The sequence below is a fragment of the Thermobia domestica genome, chromosome 13 (assembly GCF_964235325.1).
Source record: "Thermobia domestica chromosome 13, izTheDome1.hap1.1, whole genome shotgun sequence".
Taxonomy (NCBI): domain Eukaryota; kingdom Metazoa; phylum Arthropoda; class Insecta; order Zygentoma; family Lepismatidae; genus Thermobia; species Thermobia domestica.
In genome coordinates, this window is record NC_137466.1 from 207,873,774 (window position 1) to 207,887,938 (window position 14,165).

At 36.0% G+C, this 14,165-nt stretch overlaps 1 protein-coding gene across 2 annotated transcripts in view; it reads left to right on the top strand.

The window, feature by feature from the left end:
• Window positions 1–104: 104 nt before the first annotated feature.
• The window catches only part of LOC145667470 (uncharacterized), a 46,251-nt gene continuing 32,190 nt past the window's right edge, over window positions 105–14,165 (top strand). Inside the window, exons 1-9 of one of the 2 annotated variants that reach the window (XM_081734947.1) lie at window positions 105–274; window positions 585–641; window positions 955–993; window positions 1,304–1,360; window positions 1,674–1,712; window positions 2,023–2,079; window positions 2,394–2,432; window positions 2,743–2,799; window positions 3,122–3,178. In XM_081734947.1, the coding sequence (XP_081591073.1) occupies window positions 251–274; window positions 585–641; window positions 955–993; window positions 1,304–1,360; window positions 1,674–1,712; window positions 2,023–2,079; window positions 2,394–2,432; window positions 2,743–2,799; window positions 3,122–3,178 (426 nt within the window). In that variant the 5' untranslated portion in view covers window positions 105–250. The remainder of the gene's footprint in view (window positions 275–584; window positions 642–954; window positions 994–1,303; window positions 1,361–1,673; window positions 1,713–2,022; window positions 2,080–2,393; window positions 2,433–2,742; window positions 2,800–3,121; window positions 3,179–14,165) is intronic. The other variant, XM_081734948.1, reaches the window with a different exon arrangement.

Here is a 14,165-nt window from a genome sequence, read left to right on the forward strand (position 1 = left end):
GGACACTAGGACACTATCAAAATAAGTAATGCGTTTAAAGAAATAGTGTTTTATATTAATTTCACTTTCTCCTTTCACGTGTTTCTGACTTTCATTATACTACATAATTCAGGGCACACTCGTTTATTAATGGTAACTGCCGTTTTTATTTTTTATGACTTTTATTTAGGACTAATTATTATTACTTAATGTAGTAATGATCTAATTAATTTTGTAGTGCCCGCACGTAGGCGAAGACAGTCTCCAGAAGATGGGCCAGAAAAACCAGAAGAAGGTAAGTAACTACTTTATTTATATTGTTAACAATGGTGTTTAATTTCAAGATTACTAGTGTAGTTCAAATACTAAGATTTTCAAGAGAGTATGTGTTTCAGACCCCGGACACTATCAAGATAAGTAATGCGTTTAAAGAAATAGTGTTTTATTAATTTCACTTCCTCCTTTCACGTGTTTCTGACTCATTTTACTACGTAATTCAGGGCACACTCGTTTATTAATGGTAACTGCCGTTTTTATTTTTTATGACTTTTATTTAGGACTAATTATTATTACTTAATGTAGTAATGATCTAATTAATTTTGTAGTGCCCGCACGTAGGCGAAGACAGTCTCCAGAGGATGGGGCAGAAAAACCAGAAGAAGGTAAGTAAATACTTTATTTATATTGTTAACAATGGTGTTTAATTTCAAGATTACTAGTGTAGTTCAAATACTAAGATTTTCAAGGGAGTATGTGTTTCTGACCCCGGACACTAGGACACTATCAAAATAAGTAATGCGTTTAAAGAAATAGTGTTTTATATTAATTTCACTTTCTCATTTCACGTGTTTCTGACTTTCATTATACTACATAATTCATTGCACACTCGTTTATTAATGGTTTTTATTTTTTATGACTTTTATTTAGGACTAATTATTATTACTTAATGTAGTAATGATCTTATTTATTTTGTAGTGCCCCCTCCAGAGGATGCGAAAGGAAAAGGAGAAGAACGTAAGTAACAACTTTATTTATATTGTTAACAATGGTGTTTAATTTCAAGATTACTAGTGTAGTTCAAATACTAAGATTTTCAAGGGAGTATGTGTTTCTGACCCCGGACACTATCAAGATAAGTAATGCGTTTAAAGAAATAGTGTTTTATTAATTTCACTTCCTCCTTTCACGTGTTTCTGACTCATTATACTACGTAATTCAGGGCACACTCGTTTATTAATGGTAACTGCCGTTTTTATTTTTTATGACTTTTATTTAGGACTAATTATTATTACTTAATGTAGTAATGATCTAATTAATTTTGTAGTGCCCGCACGTAGGCGAAGACAGTCTCCAGAGGATGGGGCAGAAAAACCAGAAGAAGGTAAGTAACTACTTTATTTATATTGTTAACAATGGTGTTTAATTTCAAGATTACTAGTGTAGTTCAAATACTAAGATTTTCAAGGGAGTATGTGTTTCTGACCCCGTACACTATCAAAATAAGTAATGCGTTTATAGAAATAGTGTTTTATATTAATTTCGCTTTCTCATTTCACGTGTTTCTGACTTTCATTATACTACGTAATTCAGGCACACTCGTTTATTAATGGTAACTGCTGTTTTTATTTTTTATGACTTTTATTTAGGACTAATTATTATTACTTAATGTAGTAATGATCTTATTTATTTTGTAGTGCCCCCTCCAGAGGATGCGAAAGGAAAAGGAGAAGAACGTAAGTAACAACTTTATTTATATTGTTAACAATGGTGTTTAATTTCAAGATTACTAGTGTAGTTCAAATACTAAGATTTTCAAGGGAGTATGTGTTTCTGACCCCGGACACTATCAAGATAAGTAATGCGTTTAAAGAAATAGTGTTTTATTAATTTCACTTCCTCCTTTCACGTGTTTCTGACTCATTATACTACGTAATTCAGGGCACACTCGTTTATTAATGGTAACTGCCGTTTTTATTTTTTATGACTTTTATTTAGGACTAATTATTATTACTTAATGTAGTAATGATCTAATTAATTTTGTAGTGCCCGCACGTAGGCGAAGACAGTCTCCAGAGGATGGGGCAGAAAAACCAGAAGAAGGTAAGTAACTACTTTATTTATATTGTTAACAATGGTGTTTAATTTCAAGATTACTAGTGTAGTTCAAATACTAAGATTTTCAAGGGAGTATGTGTTTCTGACCCCGTACACTATCAAAATAAGTAATGCGTTTATAGAAATAGTGTTTTATATTAATTTCGCTTTCTCATTTCACGTGTTTCTGACTTTCATTATACTACGTAATTCAGGGCACACTCGTTTATTAATGGTAACTGCTGTTTTTATTTTTTATGACTTTTATTTAGGACTAATTATTATTACTTAATGTAGTAATGATCTTATTTATTTTGTAGTGCCCCCTCCAGAGGATGCGAAAGGAAAAGGAGAAGAACGTAAGTAACAACTTTATTTATATTGTTAACAATGGTGTTTAATTTCAAGATTACTAGTGTAGTTCAAATACTAAGATTTTCAAGGGAGTATGTGTTTCTGACCCCGGACACTATCAAGATAAGTAATGCGTTTAAAGAAATAGTGTTTTATTAATTTCACTTCCTCCTTTCACGTGTTTCTGACTCATTATACTACGTAATTCAGGGCACACTCGTTTATTAATGGTAACTGCCGTTTTTATTTTTTATGACTTTTATTTAGGACTAATTATTATTACTTAATGTAGTAATGATCTAATTAATTTTGTAGTGCCCGCACGTAGGCGAAGACAGTCTCCAGAGGATGGGCCAGAAAAACCAGAAGAAGGTAAGTAACTACTTTATTTATATTGTTAACAATGGTGTTTAATTTCAAGATTACTAATGTAGTTCAAATACTAAGATTTTCAAGGGAGTATGTGTTTCTGACCCCGGACACTAGGACACTATCAAAATAAGTAATGCGTTTAAAGAAATAGTGTTTTATATTAATTTCACATTCTCCTTTCACGTGTTTCTGACTTTCATTATGCTACATAATTCATGGCACACTCGTTTATTAATGGTAACTGCCGTTTTTATTTTTTATGACTTTTATTTAGGACTAATTATTATTACTTAATGTAGTAATGATCTAATTAATTTTGTAGTGCCCGCACGTAGGCGAAGACAGTCTCCAGAGGATGGGCCAGAGAAACCAGAAGAAGGTAAGTAACTACTTTATTTATATTGTTAACAATGGTGTTTAATTTCAAGATTACTAGTGTAGTTCAAATACTAAGATTTTCAAGGGAGTATGTGTTTCACGCCCTGACAAAATCAAGATAAAGCATTGGTTTAAGGAAATATTATGTTATATTCACCCCCTGCAGGATTGAAACCTGGAATGCATGATCGCTGTTACAGTGTGGACAACTGGAAACCAGAAGAAAGAAATGAAAAGCTTGAAGATACATATCTTGGGAATCACCAAAGTTATGTGGCCTGATGGAGTAGACATGTGGAGTGGGGACTTCAGAATGATTTACTTAATAGCTGCAAAAGGTTCGGCACGAATCGGTTTTCAATTGAATAAGAAGATAGGAATGAATTGGATATTATTACTATCCTGGAGCTGACGAAAGGATAGTAATATTGAAGATAGCAACGAATCGAGGTACGTGACTATAATCCAAGTACATATACCTACATCAAGATACACAGATGCGGAAGTAGAAGAAACCTATGAGCAAATGGAAGAAGTACTGATGAAAGTTCAAGACCAAGACAGTTTAATAATTATGGTTGATTGGAACGCAGTAGTCGGCAAAAGCACTGAAGAGAAAGTAACTGGTAATTTCGGCCTAGGAGAAAGGAATGTGACAAGTGCATTGCTAGTTGAATTCTGCAAAACCCATAATCTGTATGTAACGAACACTCTTCGAACAACCGGTTGCGCAGTGGTTCAGTGGTATAGCGTTCACCTCCGGTGCTTGGGGCCCTGGTTCGATCCCAGATCGCGCCGTGTGGACTTTGTGGTGAACAAACATCGTGCTCGTGGGTTTTTGGGGGTTGTCCCGTTTCCTCTCACTTTCTTCATTCCACGATTTCACTCATCTCTAATCATCACCGTCTCCTTTAGCCTAACTGGCATAATCGTGGGACGTAAAACTTAGAGATTTCATTTTTCTTCGAACAACCACTAAGAAGATACACATGGTCCTAAGATGAATTAGGACCATCAATTTTACAGTGCGAATTTGACAATACGTTGGATTTAATGCAACATGGTAAAGCCCCAGGAGTAGACAATATAGCAACGGAAGTGATTAAGAATCTCAGAATAGCAACAAAGAATAAACTATTTAAGTTATTAATGAAATATACATCTCACTACTCACTGAAAATACCAAGAGACGTCGAGAAAAGCAGATTGGCTCCTATCTCGGAAAGAAAAGGTGCACAGAAATGCAAAGAAAACACATAACGTTAAATTTGCTTTCCCATGCATCAAAGATAATGTGCAAAATTATTGCACAACGGATAGAAGGGCAAATACAACAACGGCTATCGGAGGACCAGTTTGGATTCATGAAAAAGGGGAATAAGGGAAGCAATACTGCATCTACGGTTGAATCAGAATAAACGAAAGGATTGCGATAGCATTTGTAGATATAGAAAAAGCTTTTGACAGCGTAGATTGGAATATCATGTTCAGAGCGTTGAAGGATCTGAAACTGGATTACAGAGACAGAAGCATAATATACTCAACTTCACAGGAACTAGACAGCTGTTATAGAAAGAGATCAGAAGGAAACAAGAATAAATAAAGGAGTAAGGCAAGGATATGGACTTTCAACCCTCCTCTTCAACTCTATATAGAAGAGGCTATGAAAGAATTCTTTGATAAAAGCGAGAAAGGCGTAAAAGTGAATGGCCAGGTTTTCAGCAGAATAATGTTTTCTGATGACATAGCATTGATAGCGGAGAGCGAAAAGGACTTGCAGGAAGCACATTCAAACTTGAACGACTAACAGAAGAAAACGTGCAAAATGAAGATAAATAAGAAGAAAACCGAAGTGATAAAGTGCACAAGAGCAGGACAGGAAGGGACAATCGTATGGCTAGAGGGAGAGAAAATCGAAGACGTTAAGACGTTCCCCTACTTAAGAAGCCTAATATCCTTAGACAGAAGAATTAAAAATGACGTAATATCAAGAATAGCGCACGATAAACAAGCATTCAATAGGAAAAGAGGTTTGCTAAGATCAAGAAATATGTCGTAAGATTTTCGTAAAGGATTTATTAAGAGCTATGGTATGAAGCGTGACGCTTTGCCAGATCAGAGACATTGACATTGAGAAAAGCTGAAATAACCAAAATGGAAGCATGTGAAATGTGGTGATGGCGTAGAATTTTGCGCATATCATGGACCGAAAGGAAAAGGAATGAAGACGTACTAAAGGAAGCTGATGAAAGACGACAGAACGTGAAGATAATAGGAAAAAGAAGAAACAGCATGCTTGCCCATCTGCGCCAACTACCGGAGAACAAGGGTCTAGCTGCAAATAAAAGAGGAATGTTGAAGCATTAGCACTACACCAACGACATCAGGCACGGACACACAAAAAATAGGAGACATTAATTTCGGAACGACCCACGTAGTTTGTGTGCGTAACTTATGAACTAGAAGCTTGCAGACGTTAATATTTCACACGTTCACATGGCAAATCAGGATCTTTTGTCTGTAATGCTCGTTCACTCGGTCGTTGCCGGTGCAGACTCACAATTTCTTATTATTCAAATTGTCCAAAAAAAAAAAAAAAAAACTTACTATCTTTTCACAGTGATAAATTAAGACCCCAAAACTATATGAATTCAATACTCAACGTTGAAGTAGTACATCTAGAAGTACTCGTAGTAGTAGAGTAATAAAATCAAAGATTGAAGCTGTTCCTCGAACACTGAGTCCATATCAAAAACTCTTACTCGGTCGCTGCCTCCTATTCCTTTTGTTCTACGGTTATAAGCGTTGAAACCAATGATGGTTTATTTCTACCACTTTCGGTTTGAATCGAAAGCAAATGGAGGAGATGCTGGGACACTTCTTAATCTATTATTGGGTCACTGAATCGATTGCAACAAACCGCATTTCGATATTTTTTTGTTTTTACCTTTTTTGTTCTGATACTTGTCGACAGACGGATGGACAATGGATAAAGCCGATGTATAAGATTCTAACACTTATGCTTAAGGTAGTTTCGAATTCTAATAATAATTGCAGGAAGCGACACCACAACTTCAAAGGGAGTGCTTGTTAGGACGGGAGCCAAGGAAGTATTAAAAAAAAAAGCATTGAGATTAATTCAGTTTAAATATAGCCCGATATGTTATCTTATAATTAGGAAATATTATACCGGTATATGCATATCATAAAAATGAATAGAAAGTTATTAATTAACACTAGTGAGAAGTAACAACAACCCAAATTTTATGCACAATTTAATATAAATTAAATTATATTTCATACACAAAATTCGAGCAATATGAAATTCTTATTTTTTTTTATTCAGATCATCCGTTGAAATTTACTTGAATCAAAAATTCTAATTGTTTAAAAAATGCAACAGATCTAGCCTGAGGTTTCAAAATCCAAAGTGTATTATTAGAAAATATCACGGATCTAGTCTCAGTGTTCAAAATCCAAAAATTTCATAAAGTTTTTAACTTCTGTATTAATCTATACAATGATTCCTAAATTACATCAGAAGTATCATTTTGAATTACATTAGCAATATTGAAGAACATTTAGGTGTCTAATCCAGCTTCTTATGAGGCTCATTTCGAAAGTTCTGTACACTGAAAGATATTATGGAAGCAAATAACTTATTGTACAAAATACTTTTACAGGCCTTGAATATAATCTACATTTTTGCGTATGACAGCTTTCCAACCTTTTGGTAAATTATGTATTTCGGATAGAGCCCGTTCGTTGCTGAGCTGACTAATCAATCGGGCCACCTCACTGGAAGCTTCGTCAATTGCATTGAAATGTTTTTCACGGAGGGGTTCCTTCAATTTCGGAAACAAATCAAAGTCTGGTGGGCTCAAGTCAAAACTATATGATGGATGGGTAGTATTGCCTATCCAGGCTTCTCGACTCTTTCTCTCACTTGTAGATGAGTATGTTGTCTTCCATTGTCGTGCAAAACTAGGACACCATCTGTAAGCATGTCAGGCCTTCTTTGACAAATTTTAGGACGCAAAACATTTTTCACAATCAGCTTCTAGTATGTACCCGTTACAGACATCCCCTGTGGTACTCTATATGTAGCTACAAGTCCATTCATGCCACACACGAAGATTAGCGTGAGTTTAACCTTTGATTCTTGGCGGCGGAATCTCTTAGGGCTTGGAGAGTCTGAACTTTTCCATTGTGACGACTGAGACTTCAGTTCTGGTTCAAAATATCGTATCCAGGTTTCATCAATTAGAACAATCTTTTGTAAACACTGATATATTTCTGTTCGGTAACGTTGAAGCAATTCTTCTGCGATTCTTTTACGACATGCTTTCTGCTCTTCACTCAGATCATGCGAATCCCATCTGGCAATAACTTTTCTCACCTTTAACTTTCCAGTAATGATTCTGTAAACTGACGTGACAGACATTCTGGCCTCATATGAGATTTCCTTACATGTTACTCGTCGACTCTTTCTCAAAATGCCATTCACAATAATCTCAGATTTGTAGTCTGTTGCAGTTGTCCGTGGTCTTCCACTTCTTGGGTTATCCACAGTGCTTAAACGACCTTCACGGAAACGAGTTGACAGCCGTGATAAAATGCTACGATCCACTACACTATTTACACAAAGCTCTCGCAAAGCATTGTAAATTTCAGTTGGATTCTTTCCCCGTAGAGTTTCGATTTTAATATTGGAACGCTGGTCGCAACGTGTAATCCGAGAAGAGTCGGGCTCACCTTGCATTTTAACACTGAATTCTCACAATACAGCCACGCAAATCAGCAAACACAGACACAACCTTCAAACACAAACTCTGACTTACAACTGGCATAAATTTGAACTTGATCACACAACTGGCATAAATTTGAACTTGATCACAACACTCAAATGGTCGGGCACGCGCTGTGTGCAAGAATTTTGAAATGACCCTAGTATGTGTTATCTGTTACAGCAATGTATACAACTAATAATACCAACAATATGATTAATGAGAGTAATAATTGATTTCTATTTTTACCAAGATGTATTACAACTAACTCTAATCAAATTCAGAGATTAGGGTTCAAAACGAAATTTTCTCTTTCTTTTAGAAAGAATCTCGCAGCACAAAGACAAGCATTACCTTGAACAATATCGGAATTTTCCACAGGAAAGAAATTACTTCGATAGATTTAATCCGCTTAGATTTATATTTTCGTAGAATAGAGTTCTCTAGAGCCCTTTTGGGATCTTACGGTACAATTTGTACCATACGGTTGTTTCATGGTACACTGCGTTATAATTCTCCTGTTTGAGCTTTTTCGTCCGTTTTTTTTTTTTTTTTTTTTTCAAGTCCAGAGGCATTGTAGAAGACGTTCTGCGTCGAGACATAACTTTAAACAATATATTTTATTTTATTAAGCCTATGTTCATTATTTTTTGGCGGGCTTATTTTTGCACCTAGAAGATTGAAATTGTGCACAAACATTCAATCCACCGAGTAGGATTTACCAGATTTTTTTGAGATTTCTGCGTTAGCAGAAGGGGGGTCCACGGGAGCAAAAATGTAAAAAAAGGGATATTTTTTTACCAAAAAATCACCTTTTCACTATTTTTACGCCTCAGATACATGATGAAGACACGTAAATGGTACCGTCTGAAAGGCGGTTCTATTCTGAAGAGAATGATGTGCAATCCATGATCCTAAGGTAATTAGGGATGCCTCAGGGAATTTTTACAAAGAATCCTTCAGTATACTTGAATATGGGACATTGTTGGTATATTCTTTTTGGCGGGCTTACTTTTGCACCTAGAAGATTGAAATTGTGCACAAACATTCAGTCCACAGTGTAGTATTTATCAGATTCTTTTTCAGATCTCTGCGTTAAAACAGGGGGGCGATCCAGAGTGGCAAAAAGTTGGAAAAAAGGGATATTTTACCCCAAAAAGCCTTTTGTTCGGGATTTTCCCGCCTCAGATGCATGATGGAGACACGTGAGTCCTATCGTCTGAAAGGCAGTTCTATTTTGAAGAGAATGATTGGCGGATTATAATCCTAGATTAAATAGAGATGTCTCAGGATTTTTTTTTTTTTACCTGAGATCAGGGTCTTTTGCGGTAATTTGGGTCATTGTGGGATTCTTGATAAAATTTCTCTCGCCCTTACTATTCAAGATAGAAACTAGAAATTTGGCACACACACATTCAGTCTACCGAGTAGTATTTGTCAGATTTTTTGAGATCTCTATGTTCACACAGGGCCGTTCCAGAGGGGCCCAAAGTGTGAAAAAAATATTTTCCCCCGAAATTTTCCCTTTAACATCCCTTTCTCCCTCTCCTGGTATATTGTATGGGAATGTAAGTGGTACCATTTGAAAGCCTGCTCCATTCTGAAGAGAATGAGGTATAAACCATGATCTTAGAATAAATAGTGACGATGCAGTAGCTGCTTGACTGAAAATGTAAAAAAATACCCCAAAAACCCAAGATCTTAAAAGGGTTAGTGGTTTACTAAATACAGTTTCCAAAGAGTAGAATTTTCTAGTATTCATAAGTCACTGATTAACAATCTCGAAAAAAAAATAATGAGCTAATGCTAAATTATAATCTAATTATCACGTTATAGTACTGAAACGTTAATTACTATTTGATAATCAAGCCTTAACTGGACGCGTGAGAAAGAACTATATGAACAAAAACACCAGAGGTGCAAAAAGTGCAGCCAAGTTCGTCAGCCTCAAAAAGTGTTGAGATGAGGATGGATGAGCCAAGTTCTTTGGCCACTGCATCTGAAAGGAACACTGGAACTTCGCGCGAGGTATCTAACATATTCGAATACATTAAGATGTCTGTTCTTAGTTTCACGGCCGGGACATTTCAGCCCTAAGGCTAGTGGTAACCCCCAAATCCACCACGCTCACAAACACCATCTCTAAGGCTCGTTAACATAATTTACTTTGACACTTCGTGGAGGAATATAAGTTTTCCTTGTCTGGGTTTCGAACCACCAATCGTACTGTAGTATACTGTATATGTGAATTAGCGCTTTAGCAAAGTTGATATTCCTAAGGTTGGTGGTGGTCCAAAACCCACCAGGCCCACTATCCCACCACCACTATCCCTAAGGTTCCTTAGCATCATTTTACTTGACACCTCGCGCCAAGTTCCAGTGTTTCTTTCAGATGCAGTGGCCAAAGAACTTGGCTCATCCATCCTCATCTCAACACTTTTTGAGGCTGACGAACTTGGCTGCACTTTTTGCACCTCTGGTGTTTTTGTTCATATTTCACTTCTTTTTGTAGTTCACCATGTCAATATCGTATATTGGGATTCTCAATTGTGGCATATTGCTGGATTTAAATTGAAAATTGTACTTTTTTAAAGGAGTCATAATGTGTCATATGCAACATTAGTTTCCAAGGGCTCTCCCACCGGGAATAGAACCCAAGACCCTGTACAAGAATGGCGCATATGCTAGCCACTAGAACAGCCGGGAAGATTTATTCTATTAAATATCTGTCAGAGAGTTATGCCCAAACGAGATTCTAATTCATTTACCCGAACTAAAAAATCACGATCGCTAACATCTCATTTTTCATTACCTAAATACGAAGAGTATCAACAGGGCCCAAAACCCTTGATGCTGAATCCTCGCTGCTACATCACTAGACATAGCTGGTGTTTTAATATACTTAGTTGTTTTCTACGTTTTCACATTGCGAAATTACGGAGTTCATTACATGACGCGCATGTTGCGCAGTTTCATACTGCCTCGGATTTTCCTTCCAATGATATACATCTTTCAAATAGCTTGTAAAGTTAATAATATTTGCCACCAACTTATCCTAACTGTATATAAAACTACATGAACTGACATAAATTAAAGGGGTGCTTCCGTTTGACGTGGAAAGTTGAAATGATGAAGGGAGATGAAGAATTTTCCCATTTTATTTAAATGGGTCTTTTTTTGACATATAATCTCATGTTTAAGGAACTTGGAATTGGAATAAAAAATTGAAATTAGGTATGCTTGTACGTTTTCATTAGTATTACCTAAGTAAATCAGTAAAAATAAACAATTCCAACTTTAGAGTGGTTTTATGCGGAACTGAAAAATCTTTTCCATGGTACGTATTAATATGGGACACCTTTTACACCCCAAAATTATAGGGCACTTCCTGTAGGGTTACAATGATTTCATCTGACATGATTGTAGTTTTTCGGAACTAACCGACAGAAAAATTGCAAAAGTGAATATTTTTAATTTTTAGGGAGTCTAAAGGGGAGATGAAGAAATTCCCTATGCTATTTAAATAGGCCATTTTTGGACTTATAATATCATATTTTAGGTACTTGAAATTGGAATACAAACGTGAAATCCTTTATGCTTCAACTTCTTCGTTAGTATTACCTAAGTAAGACAGTAAAAATGAAAATTTCCAAATTTAGATTTGTTTTATGGGGAACAGAAAAACCTTTTCCATGTTATTTATATTGGACGTCTTCTACACCCCAAAATGTTTAGGCACTTCCGGATTAGACACTCCAAAATGTTTAGGATTAGAATGATGAAATTTGGCATGATTTTAGCCTCTCGGGACTAACCTACAGGAAAATTGCTAAAATTGAATATTTTTAATTTTTAAGGAGTCTAAAGGGAGATGAAGAAATCACCATATTATTTAAATAGGCGTTTTCCTGGAATACAAAATCTTATCTTTTAGATAGTTGAAATAGGAAAAGAAACTTGAAATTCGGGAATTGTAAGCTTAAGTGGTGTGAGGAAGTAGGCCGAGCAAAGGCGAGGGTGTGGGGGCGAACCCCCAGGAGGGCAAATTCAGGAAATATGAAGAGCAAAGGCACGAAATTCACTGTTGATAAAAAGGCTGATACCTAAGAGATTCTCACACTGTTCACAGATAGAGACACTAAGCATCAAGAACATATTTACATAACGACTGTGGTAACTATAATATAACTCGTGGTACCAATATATTTACGAAATCGGTTACATTTTGTTGCTAGTCTCACATAAATTCAAACAATTGGATTTCTTCGAAAACTTCATTAATTTTAAATATTCTCACCTCTAGTTATCTTTCTTATCAAATTAATTTCAATATCTATTTAATATCAATGACTGCAATAAAGAAAAAACATTCACCAAATAAAAAAGACATAATATTGGCTTTCCTTGTCTGGGTTTCCAACCACGAAATTTACGGCAGTAGGTACGTGCCTTAGCCCACGTTTTTGCAAGTTAACTTATTCACAGAACGTGCCCCATTAACTTGCTTAACTACTTATCAGCAACTTTCACTTATTTTACTAGCACACTGAGAAAAAATGTATGTGGCGTACGTAAAAACGTTGGTTATATGTGTAAATCCTGTAGTTTTTGGATTTAACGTACACTAAACGTATAACTGAAGAAGTACTGTATATTTTAAACATACTTTCCGTATAAGTGTTCCGAATAAACGTACTTTCCGCACGAACGAAAAGACTGTATGTAGGCGGTCAGGATCTCACATACAGATGGCCGTATGTAACTTATAGCTGACGTACGTAATGTACGGAAGACTGTTAGATATCAGACATCCTGCAACGACATTTGTAACATCTAAGCGGGAAAGAGGACAGTACGTATGTAGCATGTGGATAACGTATTTAAGTATTGATTTCTGTAGTAAACATAAGGATCCCGTATATTTGTACACTATACCTCTGTCCGGATAACGGATTTTTCTCAGTGACCTTAGCTCGTTTCTCAATTAACCTAGAACGACAGGGACACGAACACAGAAACTTCGAGGAGAGTTAAGATTCCAAAGGCTCTTCCACCGGGAATCGAACCCAGGACCCCATACATCAAAGGCGCACGTGGTAGCCAATAGACCAGCGAGGAGGGCACCAACTCGACCATTCAGACGATTCACAACATTATCAGTATGCACATGTTGTATTCAATAACGGGATCGTTTCCGATTTCTGATTGTAAGGACAGTTTTTTTGCTAATGAAAAATTTTCCATAGCAAATTCCTCAAATTTCATTTTCAAGCCGTTATAGGGTACCTTTATGGAGTGTTTCGCATCTTTATCTCATTAAGAAGTACCTAATGGCTATGGACAGTTTTTCGCCCATAAAAATTCCCACAGTACATTCCTTAAATTTGAAACCTGTACTTACACAAGTCATTAGTCATAAAGTAGGCACCATTAACCAGAGTTTCAATTCTCTGTCTCATGTGGAAGCACCTAATCAATAATGAGTGAGTAAATGAACCGATCTCTGTTTGAGTAAGGACAGTTTTTCGCCCATAGAAAATTCCATAGCACATTCCTTAAATTTCGGATTTTTTCATATTCAAGCCATTATAAGCTACCTTCGTGTAGACATTCACATCTTTATCTCAATGGGAAGTACCTAATGGCTACGGACAATTTCCCTTACCACATAGCACTTTCATCACATTTAGGACTTTTTCCAAATGTGCCCAATATTGTGACATTGTGACATACTCAGGTCATTATAAGATACCTTTATGCAGAGTTTCACGACTTATCTCTTTGGGAAGTATAAAATCAATGTGATGAGCGAGTAAGTGAACCAATTTCTGCTTGACTAAGGACAGTTTTCACCCACAAAATTGTTCCATAGCACTTCTTTAATTTCGGACATTTTCCATACTCAAATCATTATAAGGTACCTTTATGCAGAGATTCATCCTTCTATCTCATTGGGAAGTACCTAATTAATGCTATGAGTGAGTGAGTCAGTGAGTGAACCGATTTCTGCTTGGCTAAGGACAATTTTCACCAATAAAAAAATCCTTTCGTACATTACTTAAATTTCAGACGTTTTCCATACTCAAGTCATTATAAGTTACCAATATACAGACTTTTACGTCAATATTTCATAAACAAGTACTTAATTAATGTGACGAGTGAATGAATGAACTGAAATCTGGTTGGCTAAAAATCGTTTTT